Source organism: Ornithorhynchus anatinus, chromosome 11 (genome assembly GCF_004115215.2).
Source record: "Ornithorhynchus anatinus isolate Pmale09 chromosome 11, mOrnAna1.pri.v4, whole genome shotgun sequence".
Taxonomy (NCBI): Eukaryota; Metazoa; Chordata; class Mammalia; order Monotremata; family Ornithorhynchidae; genus Ornithorhynchus; species Ornithorhynchus anatinus.
In genome coordinates this window covers 40,946,402-40,966,791 of record NC_041738.1, presented here as the reverse complement: position 1 = coordinate 40,966,791, position 20,390 = coordinate 40,946,402, and the positions used below count along the sequence as shown (strand labels likewise).

The 20,390-nt window shown below is 42.1% G+C and overlaps 1 protein-coding gene across 3 annotated transcripts in view; it reads right to left on the bottom strand.

Moving 5' to 3' along the window:
• Positions 1–20,390, bottom strand: part of FANCA (FA complementation group A) — a 64,319-nt gene that overhangs the window by 31,863 nt on the left and 12,066 nt on the right. For all 3 annotated transcript variants that reach the window (XM_029075048.1, XM_029075046.2, XM_029075047.2), the window contains exons 9-21: positions 19,714–19,747; positions 17,767–17,833; positions 16,939–17,051; positions 12,163–12,239; positions 11,337–11,478; positions 10,127–10,260; positions 7,572–7,682; positions 5,711–5,806; positions 5,120–5,179; positions 4,094–4,182; positions 3,223–3,283; positions 3,068–3,117; positions 551–627 (exon numbers count right to left, since the gene is read on the bottom strand). In XM_029075048.1, coding sequence (XP_028930881.1) covers positions 551–627; positions 3,068–3,117; positions 3,223–3,283; positions 4,094–4,182; positions 5,120–5,179; positions 5,711–5,806; positions 7,572–7,682; positions 10,127–10,260; positions 11,337–11,478; positions 12,163–12,239; positions 16,939–17,051; positions 17,767–17,833; positions 19,714–19,747 — 1,111 coding nt within the window. The remainder of the gene's footprint in view (positions 1–550; positions 628–3,067; positions 3,118–3,222; positions 3,284–4,093; positions 4,183–5,119; positions 5,180–5,710; positions 5,807–7,571; positions 7,683–10,126; positions 10,261–11,336; positions 11,479–12,162; positions 12,240–16,938; positions 17,052–17,766; positions 17,834–19,713; positions 19,748–20,390) is intronic.

The following is a 20,390-nucleotide window of genomic DNA, read 5'->3' as shown; positions in this document are numbered from 1 at the left end:
GGGTACATTAGATGAGAATAATGATAATAATAATAATAATAATGGTATTTGTTAAGTGCTTACTACATGTCAAGCACTGTTCTAAGCACTGGGGTAGATACAAGGTAATCAGGTTGTCCCACATGGGGCTCACAGTCTTAATCCCCATTTTACAGGTGAGGGAACTGAGTCACAGAGAAGTTAAGTGACTTGCCCCAAGTCACACAGCTGATAAGTAACAGAGCCAGGATTAGAACCCTTGACCTTTGACTCCCAAGCCTGGGCTCTTTTCACTAAGCCATGCTGCTTAAGCAAATTACCAGTATACTCAACTACCCCCAGACCTTTCCAATGAATAAAACAGTACATGTAACACTGTTTGCTAGAAGTAGGAAAGAAACTACAGGCCAAAAAAAATTGGATAGTTAAAAAATTAATCAGAAACCTTAAATATGAACTGTTTTGCTCTAGGATAAACCATTATCACCTGGGGAGAATGGGAAGAAGCCATCCTTTTACCTGGACTAACAAAATCAAATGAAAAATGCAGAGTCATTCTTATGAATTTTACCTTCATCTTGCCTTTCTTCTGCAGTAGAACATGCTCGGTGGTAGCTGTCATATAGATTTGCTGGAATTTTATCAGACCTGGATTAGAAAAAAGCATTAAAATTAAATTAATGATTTCTTTCAAGATTCTAATAATTTCAAAGCATATAATTCCCAAGACCCGCGAACAGTTAAGTTCTTGTTTTGTTTTCTGGCTTTCAGTGACTAAACAGTCACATTTCAAGAGACGTGCTAACTTTGCCCTAAAAAAACATTAAAATTGGATATAAGACTGCTAAAGAAAGCCAGGGCATGAGAGGAAAGGGCATAACCAGTCTTTCCTTTGTAGGTTAAGTTAGAGATGGCCCCTAAAACCTTTCACCTTTCAAGTTTTGCCTATCTCCTTCCTTCCATTTTTTTTTAACTGGTATTTGTTAAGCGCTTACTATGTGCCAGGCACTTTATTAAGTGCTGGGGTAGACACAAGTTAATTAGGTTGGACACTGTGCCTGTATGGCTCGGGGCTCACAGTAATAGGTGGGAGAACAAGAGAACTGAGGCACAGAGAAGTGACTGGCCCAAGGTGACCAACAAGCGATTGGCAGAGCCAGGATTAGAAACCAGGTGCTCTGACTCCCAGGCCTATGCTCTTTCCACTAGGCCATGCACCTTCTGAAACTAAAGTCCAACAGCCTCTACTCCAACCTAATCCTCTTCAACCCCTCAGCTTTGTCTTCAACACTGTGGACAGCCCCCTTCTCCTGGAAACATTATCCAACTTTGGCTTCACTGACACTGTCCTCTCCCTGTCCTCTCTTCCTCTCTCTCTAGCCATTCATTTTTGGTCTCTTTCCCGGGAGCTCCTCCTCTACTTCACAATCCCTAACTGTGGGAGTCCCTCAGGGCTCAGTTCTGGATTCCCTTCGATTTTCTATCTACATCCTTGGAGAACTCATTCACTCCCATGGCTTCAACTGCCATTTTTATGGGGATGATTCCCAAATCTGCATCCCACCGACACTTCACACTTCATGTGTCCACAACTTCCCACTCAAACCCTATCCTCCCCATGACTTTCTCAACACTCTAGACAGCACCATCCTCCCTGTCTCACGAGCCTGTAACCTTGGTGTTATCCTTGACTCATCTCTCTCACTCAACCCACAAATTCAATCTGTCACCAAATCCTATCAGTTCTACTTCCACAATTTTGCTAAAGTCCACCCTTTCCTCTCCATCTAAACCACTACCTCCTTAATCCAAGCACATATCCAAACCACGCCTTGATTACCGAATCACCCTCCTTGTTGACTTCCCTGCCTCCGGTCTCTCCCCACTTCAGTCTATTCTTCACTCGGCTGCGTTGTTCATTTTTCTACAGAAATGTTCAGTCCACATTTCCCCACTCTTCAAGAACCTCTAGTGGTTACCCATCCACCTCCTCATCAAACAGAAACTCCTTACCATTGGCTTTAACGCACTCAATCACCTTGCCCCCTACCACCTTACCTCTCTGATTTCCTACTATGTCCCTGTCCATACACTTCACTCCTCTAATGCCAACCTCATTGTACCTCACTGTACCTCAATCTCCTCTCTCTCACTGCCAACCCCTTGCCCACAACCTGCCTCTGGCCTGGAATTCCCACCCTGGTCATATCCGACAAACAATCGCTCTCCCCACCTTCAAAGTCTGATTGAAATCATATCTCCTCCAAGAGGCCTTCCCCAACTAAGCCCTCATTTTGTCTTTCCCACTTCCTTCTCTGTCACTTGGATTTGCTCCCTTTATTTACCCCACCCTCAGCTCCACAGCACTTATATACATAATCATAGTTTATTCATTTATGTTAATACATGCCTCCCCCTCTAGTCTGTAAGCTCCTTGTGGGCGGGGAACACCTACCAACTCTGTTAGAGTGTGCTCTCTCAAGCGCTTATTACAGTGCTCTGCACACAGCAAGCATACAATAAATACTATAGACTGATTGGTTTGACCAAGACATATCCTTCGTGATTCTGCAAACTTCAATTATACCCCTTCTCAGCTTCTGCCTTTCCACCCAGATTCTGCACTTTTGGGGGGAATTTAGAGGCTAATATCAGCTTCCTTTTCATTTTTTTCCCTCGCTCATATTCTACTACTTTTTGTGGTCAAGCTAACTGACCTTTACAACCTACGGTGCTATTTTATCTTAGTGATCAATCATCTCCCAGGTTAACTGTAAAATAATGCAGAATGCTAAGGGTAGTTAGCTAGAATTTCTTAAAGAGAAATCAGAGAATCAGAGAACTGAATGGGACGTTGAGAGGCCATTTGGGATACCTTCTGGACTGTAGAAAACTGAATAATGTAAACCACTGAGGTCAGGGAGTTAATTCCCACACACAAAAAAAACCCTAACCAAAAGGCCGCGTTCTAACACACTCTGTGAACAGAATAAAGAGGTGGGAGATTCCCCTTCCCAAGAAGCCTCTCCAGTTTAAGTGTCATTATGAAACAATGTATCGCCCCAATCTTCTCGAGTGATTTTCATACCTCTTTAGGAAGTCTATAAAAGTCATCCGGGAATCAGGCACTTCAGGGAGCTGTACAATAAAGAAAGAAGTTGCTGTGACAGGCCAGACAAAAAAAGAGTCAGAAATGTCCTCCACAAACTCAATGCCAAATGGTAAAACAAAAACAATACCAACCACTCGTGGTGTGAGCAGAGCTGGGAGGAAGCGGGTTGTATAATAAGGTCGCCTAAAGATACTAGAATAGAGAGTACAGAATTGATGAGCAAAAGCAACATAGCAAGACGTTATTACAAACTGCAGGTCAGAACATGAAATTGCAACCAATTTATCAAGCAGAGATAAACTTACAGAACTGACAAGGAGTTTCTTTCTCAAACAATGGTATTTATAGAATGCTTACTGTGTGCAGAGCACTGTACTAAGCATTTGGGAGAGTACAATACAATAGGGTTGGTAGACACCTCAGCTGTATCCGAAGGAAGAAAATCAACAGATTAAAAAGATGACTCAGGTGCTTCTGGAGAGTAAGTTCTTGCTGGGTATATACCTTTTGGACAAAACTATCGAATATCACCTGAAGATACTAATTGATGAATTTTCATTGCCAGCTTTGGACCTGCTTTTTAAGGGTCTCAATTGTGCTTTTCCATTTTAGGCTACTGTGTACTCAACACTCCCTAAATACTACAGTTTGATTAAATAAAAAATAATATTGTCTTGACTTTCATGTGCTCTATGCACTTGGATCTATGACCTTTGGGAATCGTATATTCACTCCATCCTCAACCCCATAGCACTAAACGTACAATTCTTGACATTAGATACATTTAAATTTATTTAAATGATATATTATAAAGATTGATGTCTGTCTCCTTCACTAGACTGTAAGCTCATTGTGAGCAGGGAACTTGTCTACCACCTTTGTTGTATTGCACTCTACTGAGTTCTTAGTACAGTGCTCTGCACACAGTAAGTGCTCAATAAACGCCAATGATTGATTGATTGATGACGTGCCCATAAAAAGAGCTCTGAAAAGATGACCTACCTGGCTTCCAGTACAAGGGCAGGGATTTTTCCAGTCTGTTCAAAAACCTTAATGGCCTTTTCAACATCTTTTAAGGCCTGGCACTGGGGCTGATGATACAGGCACATGGAAGAAGATGAAAGAGTGAGAAATTAAGCAGCATTAAACGTGACAAGGTAAGATTTGTCTTCTCTGCAATGAATATCACCTCCATAAAACTATACGAGCTATAGAAATGGCAGATACGTGAAATGGCAATGCGACTAAAATGTATTTCAATTATTCAGTTATAAAAATTGGACCCATTACAAGAACTGTCTGAAGTACCAGTGAAATCCAAAAAAAGGAGATTTAAATCCTACATTTGCTTACAGTGTTTAATCACTTTAGGAATTACTCTTAGGTGGGATATGAAGGTCAAGAAGGCCATTCCAAAAGTGAAGAGATAGTCATAAAATGGACCACAGTCAGGCACAAATATGGGGCAGGATTTCCCTTTCAGTGGTAAAATGTGACCCTGACCTGTAACCCACAGTGCAACAATTCTAGATTTCTCAGATTGGCTAGGCCACTCTGTCAGTTGATCCCTGCCAGAGACCAGAACACCACCTAAAACTTTATCTGAGCCCATGTCTCCCAAAACTATGTCTCCTTCATCCCTGAGCCACATTTCATTTACCAAGTAAAAAACATTCTGCTTTCCTGCTATCTTCGCAGTAGTAGTCTTTCGGCTGTTTTAATTAGTCCAAAGGGTAAAAATGGAATCAAATTTAAAATGTTTCCTTCTAATTAATTTTATCATTTGAACCGTCTCGAACAAATCAACCCCAGGATTTCCTGGAACCAGAATTCAGCTCACACAATTAAAAGCGGCCCACACAACAAGAAAGCATTTTGATTAATTAGGAAGAGCAGGGTAGAGACAGTAAATTGTCAAAACCAGAGCTACTCATAACTTTCGCTGAGAAAAACATGCTTTCCATCACAACTGAAAATTGCCCAACTCAAATGCAGATTTTGTCCAGGTCAGTCTGGATCACCAATTACCTTCAGTGGTTCTCCCGGTGATGATAAATCCTCATATAAGCCCATGTCTTCTATAGCAACCTTTATAGGATTAGAGGAGAAGAAAACAGTAAAGTGTCTCAAAAACAACAATATAACAACAAACAGACACATTCCCTACTCACAAAACGCTTACAGTCTAGAGGGGGAGATTAGAATAATAATTTAATTGTGGTATCTATTAAACGCTTACTACGTGCCAGGCACTGTACTAAGTGCTGGGGTGGAAACAAGCAAATCAGGTTGAACACAGTCCCCGTCCCATATGGGGCTCACAGTCTCAAATCCCCACTTTACAGATGGATTAACTGAGGCACAGAGAAGTGAAGTGACTTGCCTATGGTCACATAGCAGACAAGTGGGGATCCGGGATTAGAACCCATGACCTTCTGAAGACTAAACTAGAACGTATCCTGTTTTTAACCCACTGCAACAGTACTGTGCAGATGCTCATTTTCCTCATAATGAGCATTTTTTAAATCCATGGTTCTGAATACATTAAAGATGCTTTATAGTAGTTAGTATTCTGAAAATTAAATACGGAGTGCTGCAAGTGTTAGATCCTTGACTTACATTGAGATCAGCCAACTGGGTTTTGGCCAAGGTGATGTAGTCTAAGAGCAGTGATCGGTATTTGGCAGGCACCAATGGAGGGTGAAGGATATGTACCTGAAAACAAAGGATCAGAAGAGGGTTATTAAATGAAATGAATTAATTTTCAGCTTTTGAATAGGGACTTAACTAGTTTTAACATCGGAGGTAGCGTGGCCTAGTTGAACGAACAAGATACCGGGAGCCAGGAGACCTGGGTTTTATTATTAAGTAGACTCCCTTTTTCATTCATTCATTCAATTGTATTTATTGAGCACTTACTATGAGTAAAGCAATGTACTAAGCACTCGAGAGAGTACAATAATAACAACAAACAGACACAGACTCGACAAGGAGGAGGATACTGACTCGGCAAGGAGGAGGACACTAGTGACCTGGGGAAGGAGCCTCAGTAGAAAACAATGGAAATCACCTATTTGTAATTTATTTTAATGTCTGTCTCCGCCTGTGAACTGTAAGCTCCTGGCAGACGGGGATCATGCCTACCAACTCTATTGCATTGTACTCTTCCAAAGGTTTAGCATAGTGCTCTGCACAGTAAGCACTCAATAAATACGATTGAGCAAAGGACGCAAAAGTCCTATTATGGAGGATAGATAGTTGTAGTGAGGAGGAAGTTATGGAGTACGACCGTGAGTTAAGGTGATTACAAAAATTAAACTTGCAACTTGAAATCCTCAATAAGATAAGACAGCTTTTTTGTGACAAAAGCTGGAAAGGAACCATGGTGGATTTGAGATAAAAGATAAATGAGTCCACCGGCACCCGGTATCTGTACTGGAATCAAGGCCACAAAGCTTGGTAGTAAGAGCTGCTAGAAGAGCAATCTCTGATCTTTTACCCTGACAGCACTGAGAAACTCAACAGTCAAGGGTTCACCTCCAAAGGAAGATGTGGATTCCAAAGGAGGATAAGAATCGTAATAATCATTCTGCCAGTGCTAGCTGGAGGCTGGCATCCGAAAACCAGGAATAACAGTGTGCCGGGTGCTTTCGATGTCTGTTGCCTACAGATGCCATATTATCACACTTCAAGTATAATTAGGTCTGGAGTTCAGAAAGCAGCACTGAAGGTAAGCCTGTGTCCAAGATAAGCAGTGGTGAATGCTGATTTTACTTATTATTATTACTACTACTAATAACTGGGGTATTTGTTAAGCACTTAACACGTGCTAGGCACTGTATTAAGAGCTGGGGTGGATATAAGCAAATCGGGTTGGACAGTCTCTGTCCCACGAGGGGCTCACAGTCACAATCCCCATTTTACAGATGAGTACTGAGGCATAGAGAAGTAAAGTGACTGCCTAAGATCATACAGCAGACAAGTGGCAGAGCCGGGATTGGAACCCATGACCTTCTGACTCCCAGGTCCGTGCTCTATCTGCTTCGCCATGCCGATTCTTGCTTAACAAATAGTATTATTATTATTATTTAAGCACTTACTATGTGCCAAGCTCTGTTCTAAGCACTTGGGTAGATATAAAATGATAATTTTGGACACAGTCCATGGCCCACATGGAACTTACAGTCTCAAACCCTATTTTGCAAATGAGGTAACTGAGGTACAGAGAAAGAAAGTGACTTGACCGAGGTCACACAGCAGACAAGTAGTGGAGGTGGGATTATTCATTCATTCATTCAATAGTATTTATTGAACGCTTACTATGTGCGGAGCACTGGACTAAGCGCTTGGAATGTACAATTCGGCAACAGATAGAGACAATCCCTGCCTAATGACGGGCTAAGAGCCCAGGTCCTTTGACTCCCAGGCCTGTGCTCTTTCCACCAGGCCATGCTGCTTCTCATTTCTGTGATAAAGTTACCTTCATGTACTGGGGAGCTTCAAAGGGCACTATATCCGATAGGAACTTGCACAGGAAGACCAAAGCCTTCTTACTGCTGTTATGGTAACCACTAACACTGCCAAAAGAAACCTGAAAAAGAAAATAATAATAATAATATTGGTATTTGTTAGGTGCTTACTATGTGCAAAGCACTGTTCTAAGTGCTGGGGTAGATACAGGGTCATCAGGTTGTCCCACGTGAGGTTCACAGTCTTCATCCCCATTTTCGAACCCATGACCTATGACTCCCAAGCCCGTGCTCTTTCCACTGAGCCACGCTGCTTCCCACAAAAAAGAATATATATGTGGCACTTTGGCTTTAAAGGGGCCTGATAATCCAGAGTGGACATCCTACCAACCATCACAATATAGCACCCTTAAGCACCTGGATACTCACCTCACTCCCATCGCACTTATATCCTCACTCCCATCCCATCCTCACTCCCTACTGCTTTCCCTGTCTGTAATTTACTTTAACGTCTGTCTTCCCCACTAGACTGTTAACTCCTTAAGAGCAACAATTATGTCTATCAACTTCACTGAACTGTATTCTCCCAAGCACTTAGTATAATAATAATAACAAGAATTATGATATTTGTTTAGTGCTTACTATGTGCTGAGTACTTTACTAAGCGCTGGGGTGGATACAAGCAAATTGGGTTGGACACAGCCCCTATCTCAGGCAGGGCTCACAATCTCAATCTCCATTTTACAGATGAGGTAACTGAGGCACAGACAAGTGAAGTGACATGTCCAAGGTCACATAGCTGACAAGTGGTGGAGCTGGGATTAGAACTCATCACCTTCTGACTCCCAGCTCTATCTACTGCACCATGATGCTTCTCTGCAGAGTAAACACTCAATAAGTACCATTTATTTATTGATTGTTTAATTGATGTTATCTAATAGGCCACTTCAGTAGGCGGGAGGGGAGGGGGCATCATTATTAAATCCTAACCTCTAACAAGATGTTTTATGCTTTTTAATTTAGAGTATCTAAATGAACACTAGACTTCTGTAGCACTTTTTCTTCTATCTATATTCCTACTTTTTCCTAATGAGTTTCGTCAAAGCACAGAAACATTCATTACCATCAATTTAAATTAATGCTCCCTATTAAACTATTCCTTTCTCTTGGTACAAACATTAATTCAATTAGAGTGCAGAGAAAATAGCAAGAAAAAAACTGCGTAAAACAGAATTTGAATTTGGTACAAGTATTTTCAGATCATTTATAACTCTGGAGGATCGTTGGATCTGTGCTGCCCTGTGTTATTCCAGAAAACGCCATTAATGTCCATATTAAAATGAAGAATGGTTCATCTGAAATCACTGTTGGAGAATATTTTGGCTCCATTTACATCAAAACTCCTTAAAAATGAGGGATAAACTGTCTTTTAAAAACCAAATGATGTCAATGCCTGCTTCAGAGAAGATAAAGTCCCAGAAATCTGCCAGTTAACCAACTCCATCCCCTCTCCCCCCGGCTTTAAATGCTAAAGCTACATTTTGTTTACACGACCATCTTAACCCAGGATAGCAGTTGCACTGGACTCATTAAAGACTAGTCTAAGGCGCTCATCAAGCAGCATAATACGAGGCAGGAGTAGTGGTGAGAGCTGATATAGGGGAGAGTCTAGAGTCAGAGAGCCTAGGGAGGAGAAACAAGAGGCCTAGGCAGAGATCTGCTGGCCTTCTTCCCCCACTTTGTCTCTGCCCCACTTACCACCTTCCCAGAAGCTCCCCTAGGCAAACTGTCTTCTCAGTCCTGCCACCCTTCAAGAGGATTGTCAGGACATATATTGAATGGTCAGAAACTTGGGATGCAGGTGCAGAAGTTTCTTGATAATCAAACACCTTTGCTGCATTAACGTAGTAGATTCCTCTGAGAAATGCATCGGCATCAACAGAAACCACGCTGAATCTCTCAATTAGACTCTCAGAGGAAGAGGGGAGAAGATAGGAACGAACTGCAGAGACAGGAATGGGAAATACATCTGTGGACCAGGTTACCTCATCCTAAGGCCAGTGTTCGCCCTGGGGCCTGACCACTTGTCTTGGGCACCAAAATGCCCTGCCCATCTTGCACAAAGGTCAGGGATTGGGGTGGGGGAGGAGGAAAGAGTGGTACCAGCTTGTTCTGGCATCTGGCCAATGTTCCCCAGGCCCGGGCCACATCCTGCCAGCAGAAGCCGCCATCTTGACTCCTTCCTCAGCCCCTTTCTAAAGTTTGGGAAGCTAATTCCTCCCCAGTAAGCTCTGCGGAAAAATGGACGGAACGACCCTCACGGTACAAAAATCTAGTTGTGGTTCAAGAGCCATATTTTTTTATTCGTCTGAAGCAGGCGCAGAGATAAGCATACGTCTAGGCGTCGGGAATTAGTGTGCCTTCTACGCTAAACTAATCCCAAAAGATAGGAGGGTGATTTAGTTTTGGGAACTTTAATTTAAAGAAGATTATTTTCTCATTCCTCTCTTCACGTTTAATCAAGTGCTCACCAGGTTTGAAGTTCTGTATTTGGTGCTCACCTTACCTTAAACCATTCCGTGTAAGATATGAACACCGAGGGACCCTCCTGAGCTGCTTGACGAACTATCAGAAAGGCAGTGATCATACTTTCCAAGTTATAAGTCTCAAATGCTTTGATCATCAAACGGGCCAACCAATCTAGGACAGAATCATTAAAAACACAAATCATTAGGGAATTGCAAGGTGAACCAGAAACAGATCTTAGAAACAGACAACAGGTCTAGGCTCCCTAGAGATGATGTTTCAGCACTTTGCTAAAGCAAAACAAACCAGGCTGATGGATGACACTTAGGAAGCTGAACTAGGGTCCAATACATGATGCCTCTAATTGAGATTTGACATATTAAAGAGTCAGAGAGAAACTATCGTTTGAACTCCCCACTAAAAAAAAATTTAAAATTATAGGATCAAAGGGGTCATTCTAAAAGCAGAGCTCTACACACTACACTGAGTCATGACCTGGCTAGTGAATTCAGTTAAAAGATAATAAATGTTGCTATTTTTACTTCTGTACTTAATATCCATAATGTGGCACGTGCACAGATTAATAATAAGGCAAAATAACCAAAATAATCACTGGGCTTATGTGAAAGGCCAAGTGGCTTTGCAAGTGCTTTCTGGATACGTACGCACCAAACTGAGTGTGTCGAAAGGTATTTAGCTACTCATTTGATTTTCATAATGTATAGTGGTGTTACAAGTGGAATTTTCTACTGAGGGACTGATACTGAGATTTGCTACACCCCAGTGTTAGATCTATGGCACAAAGAGGGGATGGCATAAATAAGGTAAAAATCAATCCTACCGTTTGAAAGGCTATGTTTTCTATTCCTAAAAACCAGTGGCCACTTTCCTAAGGACTGGTCTCTTCCACCCAGTTGTAAAATTATAATATTAAAAAAAGGATTTATACACATTAGATCTACGTATTAAGTTCAAAAAGAGGTTTTCTTAGCATCTACTTGTTAAATCTTACAATGTATTTTTATAAAGAGATGAAATGTAATTTGCAATTTCAGCCACGAACCAGTGAAATATTTGCCCACTAATGACTGTTGGGAGTCAGGAACAGGGCCCAAGTACACTAGTCTTCCCTTTAAAACTTCACTCCCAGGTGTTCACACTACAGCTAAAAATGCGTCATTTTATGTGTTCCGATAGACAGGCGTGATTTTTTACCCCCACAAAGCAATAATGCTCCTGAAGTTATGCACCTTTAACCAGTTGTTGTGCTTCAGCCAGGCAGACGACCAACGTAGATACACAAGACAGAATATGCTGCCAGTTAACCTCATATGTCTCTAGAACTTCCTGCAAATGACTGACCAGCTCCTTCGGGGTAAACACAACAAACAGCTGGAAGAGAAGCAAATCCCCTGCTTTAGTGCCTGAAGTAAATTCATCCATTAGAGTAGAAAACAAAATCCACCCTGAACTTCTCAAACACTAATTCTTGAATTCATCACTGTAATTTCCCCACAAAGCCTAAAGCTAATTTTATCCATCACTGAAATGAGAATATTTCTTGCTTAATCTTTGGTACTAGTTACAATCAGAGACTTTGAAGGATTTTCACTTCTTTCTCCCTTTCAGCCACAGTTAGTTGTTGGGGTCCTTACGAAAGGAATTCATCAAAGGAGTAATGGGGCAAAACATGACCTTAATCTCCCTATGTCCTAGGGCTGTATAAATATTTGGGAAGTTCCTTTCATACAGAAGCTTCTCAAATACTAATTGGCGGTACTGCAAATTCTGATTAACAGAAAGTTCAGGAATTTAAATGACCACCCAATTGCCAGAACGTGGAATCAAACCCAAGCCTCCTAACACCGTGCCCTGTTAGTGCACCCTTAACATGGTGACCACTAAGCCACAAGACCTCTTCTGAAGTCAGCATACGATAAATTCCAATAAATCCGTAATAGTGGTCTTAAACCTGACAAATCTATTTAATAATTTCTGAACCCCACCCCCTTCAGGGTGTGAGAGTTTTTTAGAAGTTCAAAATCATCAGAAAAGTCCTGGTCTCAACAGCCTTACTCCACGATAGATCATGGTGAGCAGCGGACAGGTTCTTGCAAAGCTCCATTCCCTCTGCATTCGAATGGCATCAGATGCTGCAGCCAGAGAAAAGACAAACGGCTTGTATTAGAAAATGTCACAGTTTAAACTGGCTTGAAAAGAAACATGTTCAACCGACTCCCCTTGAGTTGTTTCAACTACTAAATATTACACCCAAGAATATCTAGTCTCTCCAGAAACCTTATACCCTGAGGACTCAAGGGCAATGAGAAAATGACAAATCAATTCAATGGATAAACTAAAAAGATGTCTGAAAATTCATTTAGTGTCTTAATACTGAAATCATAACCCATTTTACTTGAGCAGGTGTATGGAGGGGGGTTAAATGTAAGTAGGATTATTATCTGTAACTGTGCTTCTCGTTATAGACCAGGCTGTCAAACTAATCCCTATAGATAGGCCACTTCTACAGTCAAATGTTCATATTCAAGCCGTGCTTGATTAATAATTTGCAACACTGTTAAATTATTTGTAATAGAATTAGCAACTTAATATAGTATTATTAAGTAGAAAAGGAAATGAAACTGGCAAATAGAACTATTTTTTATTAATTTATGACAGTGTTAGGAGGTAGGATTTCTATGGAACCGCACCCTTTTTTTGGTATTTGTTGAGCGCTTACCACTATTCTAAGCGCTGGGGTAGCTACAGTTTAAACAGGTGGGCCTCACAGTCGGTGCCGGTTGGTGCTCACCATCCCGCCGCACTGCGGGACCCCCGGGGGACCAGCCCGCCCCGCACTGCCCCGCACCACCGCCTGCCAAACCTCCTCTTTGCCCCCTCCCGAGCCCCACTGAGCGCCCACCTCCTCCAGGAGGCCTTCCAGGACCGACCCTCCCTTTCCCTCTGCTCCCCTTCCCCACAGCACTGTGCGCATTTCCACATATTTATTATTCTATTTTATTAATGATGTGTAAGTATCGATGATTCTATTAGAGAAGCAGCGGGGCTTCTCCCCCCCTCCCTTCCCCTCAGCACTGTCCTCATTTGTATATATTTTAATTACCCTATTTATTTTCTTAATGAGGTGTACATCCCCTTGATTCTATTTATTGCTATTAAGTTGTCTTGTTTTTGCCCGTCTGTCTCCCCCGATTAGACTGTGAGCCCGTCAATGGGCAGGGATGGTCTCTATCTGTTGCCGAATTGTCCATTCCAAGTGCTTAGTACAGTGCTCTGCACATAGTAAGCGCTCAATAAATACTATTGAATGAATAAGTAGGCGGGAGAACAGGTATTGAATCCCTTTTTTAGGGCTAAGGAAACTGAAGAACAGAGAAGTAAAGTGACTTGCCCAAGGTCACACAGCAGGAAGTAGTAGAACCGGGATTATAACCCAGGTCCTCCGACTCCCAGACCCATGCTCTTCCCAATTACGCTGTACTGATTCTCCAAGTGAGCATCCTTCCAATCCTGTCCAAGAAAAGGATGGAAAAGTAGGTAGGAAAAGGTAAAATAGAGAAATTCTCTCCCTCTGTCCCCACCCCCTTCCATGACATATTCACCTCAAGAAATTTAACTTCCCTTTGGTTCATAATAGGAGAGATGTAACAGAATTCACGCCCCCAGACCGCTGCCAACAGCCTGGCTCCTTGCTCAGGGTTAAAAGTGTCACTGTCACTAATAATAATAATAATTGTTAAGCACTATGTGCCTAAGACTGTATTAATCACTGGGACAGATACAAGATAATCAGTTGAGACACAGTCCCTGACCTACATGGGTCCCACAGCCTAGGGGAAGGGAGAACAGGTATTGAATTCCTCTTTGGCAGATGAGGAAACTGAAGCTAAGCGGCAAAGTGACTTGCCCAAGATCACACAGCAGGCAAGTGGCAGAGCCAGGATTAGGACCTCGCTCCCCTAACTCCCAGGCCCAGGCTCTTTCCACAAGACCAAGCTGCCTCCTACGTGCTGCTGGCATTGAAAGCTTTCCAGTGGCACAGGGGAAGGAGGGAGGGAGGGAGAAGAGTGTGCAAAGCAGCGCCCAGAATGCTAGAAACCCCCAGGAGTGGAATCTGACCCAAAAGAAGCCAAGCCGCTGGGGGAGGCGGGCACGGGATGGCCCCAGCTGAATATCTCCTCCTCCTCCTGCTTCCTTGCTGCCAACCGCCCTAAGCAGGCTGCGTGTCTGACATGCTGTTGTGAAATCTTGCCAGATGGTAGCAATGCAAAATGCTGATGGAATAAGATAGGATGATATGCTGGGCTACAAATTGGCTCGTTAGCATCTTAAGTCATAAACACTCGTAGGGAGTGCCCAGTATCTTTAGTCCTACCCCGGTAATAGTAAAATATCTTTTCAGCATCTTGAGTATGGAGGGGTGCCTTCTTCTGGAAAGACATAATGGATGATAATACCCTTAACCAGTGAAAATATGAAATTTGAGCAATACTATCAGAAGGAATGTAAAATGGGTCTTGAGCTGATGGTTCTTTATCTTTGTAGATCATAAAAGCTGTCCCTGGAATCAAAATTTGGAAACTGCTCATCCTATAGACTGAAATGAATGCTTCTATTCACTGTTAAAAAATGAAGTTTTTCAAATAACTTGAACTCCACCTTTTTTTGTTGTTGTTGATGGCATTTGTTAAATGCTATGTACTAGGCACTTTACTAAGGGCAAAAGGAGCTGGTTCAAAAGATGGCTTGTGAACCAAGTAGGGTTCCTACTACAGATCCCTAAAGTGGCTGTGGCCTCAATAATAATAATAATGACAATGGTGGTATTTGTTAAGCGCTTACTATGAGCCAAGCACTGTTCTAAGCACTGGGGTAGATTCAAGGTCATCAGGTTGTCCCACGTGAGGTTCACAGGCTTAACCTCCCATTTTACAGATGAGGTAACTGAGGCACAGAGAAGTGAAGTGACTTGTCCAAAGTCACAAAGCTAAGTGGTGGAGCCGGGATTAGAACCCATGACCACTGACTGCCAAGCCCGGGATGTTGCCACTAAGCCACGCTGCTTCTTCATAAACTCTCTTATGACCTCTACTGCTAAATAGGGTATAGATTCGGAATCAACATGCTCATGGGTGGTGGGAATTGCAGCCAGCGGTAATCTGACGGAGGATTTCTCGATTCGGTTTACAAGTGATTCTGAGTTTCCAAGTAGGGCTAAAGAAAGTATCCATACTTGCCTGAACTAGGCCCTAAGAAGTAAATTATCAGGGTCTTTTATTGAAGCAAAGCAAAATCTGATGTAGAGTCTGTAGTACCCAGCCTCTCCCTTCCCTTGGTTCAGTGACCATCTTGAAGACTTGTTTCCCAGGAGAGGCTTAAAACTTTTTAGTTGGGGCAGGGAAAGACTGGGCTATAATTATCCAAACTGCAAATTTGGCAGAACTCATTTGCATAGCATTTAGGTAGGGCTGCTTTTGAATGCGTGCAATGTCCCTTCCAAAATAAATTGCCAGGCACTTTAATAACACAAGACATCAACTGATGTGCTTGTGTCATTTTAGGACCAAGGAATCATCACTTAGGACCATTAAATCACATCTCCAAGAGGTTGTCATTTTCCCCCTTTTGCATCACTTCTGCGCTTGGATCTGTTCCTTTTAAGCACTTTATATTCATCCCACCCTCGGCCTCACAGCGCTTATGTACTTATCCAAAATTTAATTTAATGTCTGTTTCTCCCTCCACATTATAAGCTCCTTGTGGGCAGGGTACCTGTCTACAACCCTGTTGTACTGTACTTTCCCAAGCACTTGGCATAATGTTCTGCACACAGTAAGTGCTAAACAAATACTACTGACCGATTGTCTCCAGCAAATGCAAAAGGGCATTTGGGTCCTTACGACGTAACCCAAAGATGATTAAAGTGATTACTAGTGGTTTTTCTTGGGCTCAGTATGATGAGACTAAAAGAGCTTGTCATTTATGAAAATTTGTTAGAGGAATCTGTTTGCTGTGGAAGAAAATTTCAAAATGAGAAAGGACGGCTTCCCTGGAGAAAGAAACTTGGGCACCCGACATGTAAATTTATCCCTGCAACTGCCCCTCTGTTGCTTAAAAGTCAGGTCACCCGCATCAGGTAATAGAGGAGATTTGGGGAGATGGTCCAGATGAAGACTCGAGAAGATCCTTTACCTTGATTAGAGCATGCCCACGTTGGGTCTGGGCTTTTCACATGCAGTGATACACTGTGGAACACTGTTCAGTGATACGGTCATCTCTAGGGACTGCTCTACAAATCTGGGCAGGTGTCATTTGTTTTGCTGACTTTCAGACTCTTCATCACACGCCCCAAAGAATCTAGGTGTTCATCTTTGTCGAGAGCTGTTGGAGCAGTGCCCAAAATAGCAGTTTGCCTCTTCTGAAGAGAGCATGATGCAAGATGTTGGGGATGTAGCCATCTGTCTCGGAGCTCACCTTGGGCGAAACTGGGAACGAGCTGAGATCTGAAGCAGGCAATCTGTGGTCTGCATTTTCAAATTCAAACGATCACGGAGACAGCCCTCAGTTTAGAGCAAAGTTCGTAGCATGCCTAACCCAGCTAAACAATACCTACTCATTAAATGTGGAGAAAATGCTACCGATCCCTTGCCTCATATTTAAATCTAGCCTGTTTGCACTATTCCCCAAAGAAATTGATAATGCAATCAATACTAACCACTTGGCATGAGTAATCTCATTTTAATAAACCAACTGACTTTTCCTCATCAGAATAAAAGGATGCATATGTTAATTGTTCCAGAAATCAACCCCAATCCTTTGTTTGATACTAACCTTTCAGAACAGGATTGTAGATAAAAATCTGAGTCAGGGTATGAGTAAAAAATCGTTTTAAAGAATCTGGAGAAATCAAATTGCCATACATGGAAACACAGTATACCTTTAACCTGCCAAAAGCATCAAGAAGAAAATATTCTCAGATGGGTGAAGTTGCTATTTATTCTTTGTCACAAATGCATTGCCTCAAAAGCAAAACTTACCCGATAAAGACGTAGCTTTAATCAGATTCTAGCCAACTTCAGTTAGAGAAACATGGAAAAAAGACCCAAAAGGATGACTGGCAAAGGCTGTGGAGTGGAATAGGCTAGTACAAGAGGATGAAACTGACTTCAGGAAGGAAGAGGGGAGAATTAATGGTTGACGACAGGCCAGAGTAAATGAGGAGCCATGGGGAATCGGAGGGGAAGGGAAACAGATGCTGATTGGGAAGCAGGAAAAGGGAAAGATTAACATGGGCCAAAAGAGGACAAATTGTAATAACAGTATTTTATTAAGGGCTTACTGCGTGCAGAATACTATTCTAACCTCTGGGAAGGTATACAGAGGTGAAAATTAGCCACAGTTTTGGTCTCTCAAGGGGCTCACGACCTAAGATTTATATATGAGCAGTATTCTCGTTGATCAGCAGATAAGGGGAGATGGGAAGGAGTCAAATATTGCTAAAATCTAATCAAAATCTATACTTAATAATGTCTATTTTCCAATCTATGCAAATGAAAGGGAATGAATGCCAAAACTCAGAATACCCTTTGGAAATGTGACTACTCTGCATCTCAAACTTGGATAAAAAATACATTATTACAATCACAGACGGACACGTACCAACATTTCACCGCCTTGGATGAAGAAGATCTGTCTTGCTCTTCGACAGCAACAGCATCAAGAACATCTGATCATCAAAAGTATAAAAGGTAAACAAGAAAGTCATAGCAAATAAGAACGGTAACATTGTGCTCAAATGGTGATGGAAAGGGTCATGTCATTACCACCAGAGAGAAATCAACTGTAACAGCCTCTGATTACCTCCTTTAAGGTAACTCCATTAGGGAAATGGGTAGAAAATGGCCTATTCCTCAAAGTTCACTTTTTGAAGCAAACTCCTAGTGACACCAAGTGTTAAAACCTAAAAGCCCTGACCTTGATTCAATTTAAAAAGCTATAATCTATACATGAAATAAATGAAAACCTAACTGCCAAAGAATTCCCAATGAGTTTACTTTATTTCTCATCACTAGAGTGACTCAAAGATAGCTTATGGCTTTGCCAAAGCCAGGGTAAACACCACCTTTAACTGTATTCAGATAAACTCACCCTCTCCGTGAGCTCATCCACTCATACGGTTTCTCTGTGGTGATGCGGTTTCTCAAATCTACCTCCCTAGACCTAATCCCCCACCCGCACTTGGGTTTCCTCTTGACTTCATGATATCTTTTTTATATGAACCATAACTTCAATACGGTTCAAACCGAGCTCATCTTTCTTTCTAATCCTCCTCAATTTCCTTCATAGTAGAAAATATCACCATCCTTCCGGTCCCAGAAACTTGAAGATTTGGAGTCTTTTCTGATACTTGTCTTAACTCATCTTAACAAATTGTTAACAACCTGTCACAAAAGTCTCTCGGTTCAACCTTCCCAACTTCGTTAAAAATCCACCCTTTCCTCTCCCCCCAAACTGCTATTGGGTTAATCCAGGCACTTATCCTAACCTGCCTTGATTACTACATCGGCCTCCTTGCTGACCTCCCTGCCTCTTGCCTCTCCCTACCCCAGTCTGCTGCCAGGACCATTCATGCTGTCTCAAGAGCCTGGAACTCCCTTATCATTCTAATCCATAGCTTTCCCCACCATCAAAGCCCTTATTAAATCCCTCTTCCTCTAACAAGGCTTCTCCGAGTAATATCAACACATCACAGCCCTTTTCACAGGGCCCATAAATCAAACTCCTTCCAGAAGGCACTCCTGACCACTTTCTTTGTCTTGTCTTATGCCGTCGTGACACACAGTGACACCACGGACACATCTCTCCCAGAACGCCCCACCTCCATCTGCAACAGTTCTGGAAGTGGGTCCATAGACTTTTCTTGGTAAAAATCCAGAATTGGTTTACCGTTGCCTTGTTCCGCGCAGTAAATTGATTCTCCGCCCTCGACTCTCTCCCGTGCTGCTGCTGCCCAACATGGGTGAGTTTTAACTTGTAACAGATGGGCTTCCACTCGCTAACCACTGCCCAAGCTAGGAATGGCTATGCCTCTGCTTGACTCTCCCTCCCACAGTCAAGACCGGTAGAGTACTGGAAATTCTCCGGGTGCGACCGAGAGGGAGACAAATTTTCACCCCCTCACATAGTGTTATTCCAACAAGTATCTTACCACCTAAATACATACTGTACTATATAATCTCTTTATTTGTTCATCTATTTTTTCAGAAAAAAGTCATTCACATGGAGAAGGTGTTAGTTTAAATGCTACAGGTTGTTTATGGATCACTTGTATACAAACTAAGTAGTTCATCCACCTCAAGTTAATATCTTGGAAAATGAGTCATGATCAACCAGGATGTAAAATTTTCTGGCAGGAAAACAGTGAAAGAGAGAGTACACTCATGGTAAGTTACAATTAAGAGTATCCTTCTAGCTCTATGATTAGAAGATGGAAGATAAATGGAACAGAGGCAATGCATTAAATGGAAGGAGGGTAACTGCCGGTGGAAAAATTGCTAACACGTCCAGTAATTTTTTTATGAAGTAGGACTTGGCGCTATTACTTACTTGTCAGCATTCGCTGTAATACAGCAACAAAGACCTATCGGGAGTTGAAAAACAAATGATCAAAATTCAGTCATGTTTAAGACACTCCAGTGTTTTTAAAATAAGCGAACTGATTGAAGAGCAGCATTCTGAAACCATCTGAGGAACTCCCATACTACAAAAGATCAAATCAAAATCATGGCAGGTTTGTACAGAGCAGTCCTTTTGTTGTAGAACCCCAGATGGAAACAAATGGAGAGCCCCAAACTCCCCGGTGAGGACAATTAGTGAGGGATTTAGGAGGATTAGAGGTCCAGCACATAGTCTGACCCCTCAATAATTACAGAGGCTCACCTTGCACAAGTACCAGAAAAAAGATAAAGAACGATTTGTAGCAAGGCAACACAAAAAAAGGAGCAGGGGCTATCGGCAGTATCTTCACCTCATCTCAGACCCGTGTTGTAGCACTGGATTGAATTTCTCTTTATTTTGAAAATCACAGGCTCTGAATTGGTCTGGGAATTTTAAGGACTGACAACAGGAGGAGAGATGAGATGATCTGATATTACAGGAAATTTCTAGGCTTCTATTTCAATTTTCTCTGCTTTATTAGGCCTGAGAGACACTAAGTACTTGGTGGGCATCTCAGAACAAGCAAAAATAAAATTTCAACACAAATGGTAACCAGTTATTTGGTG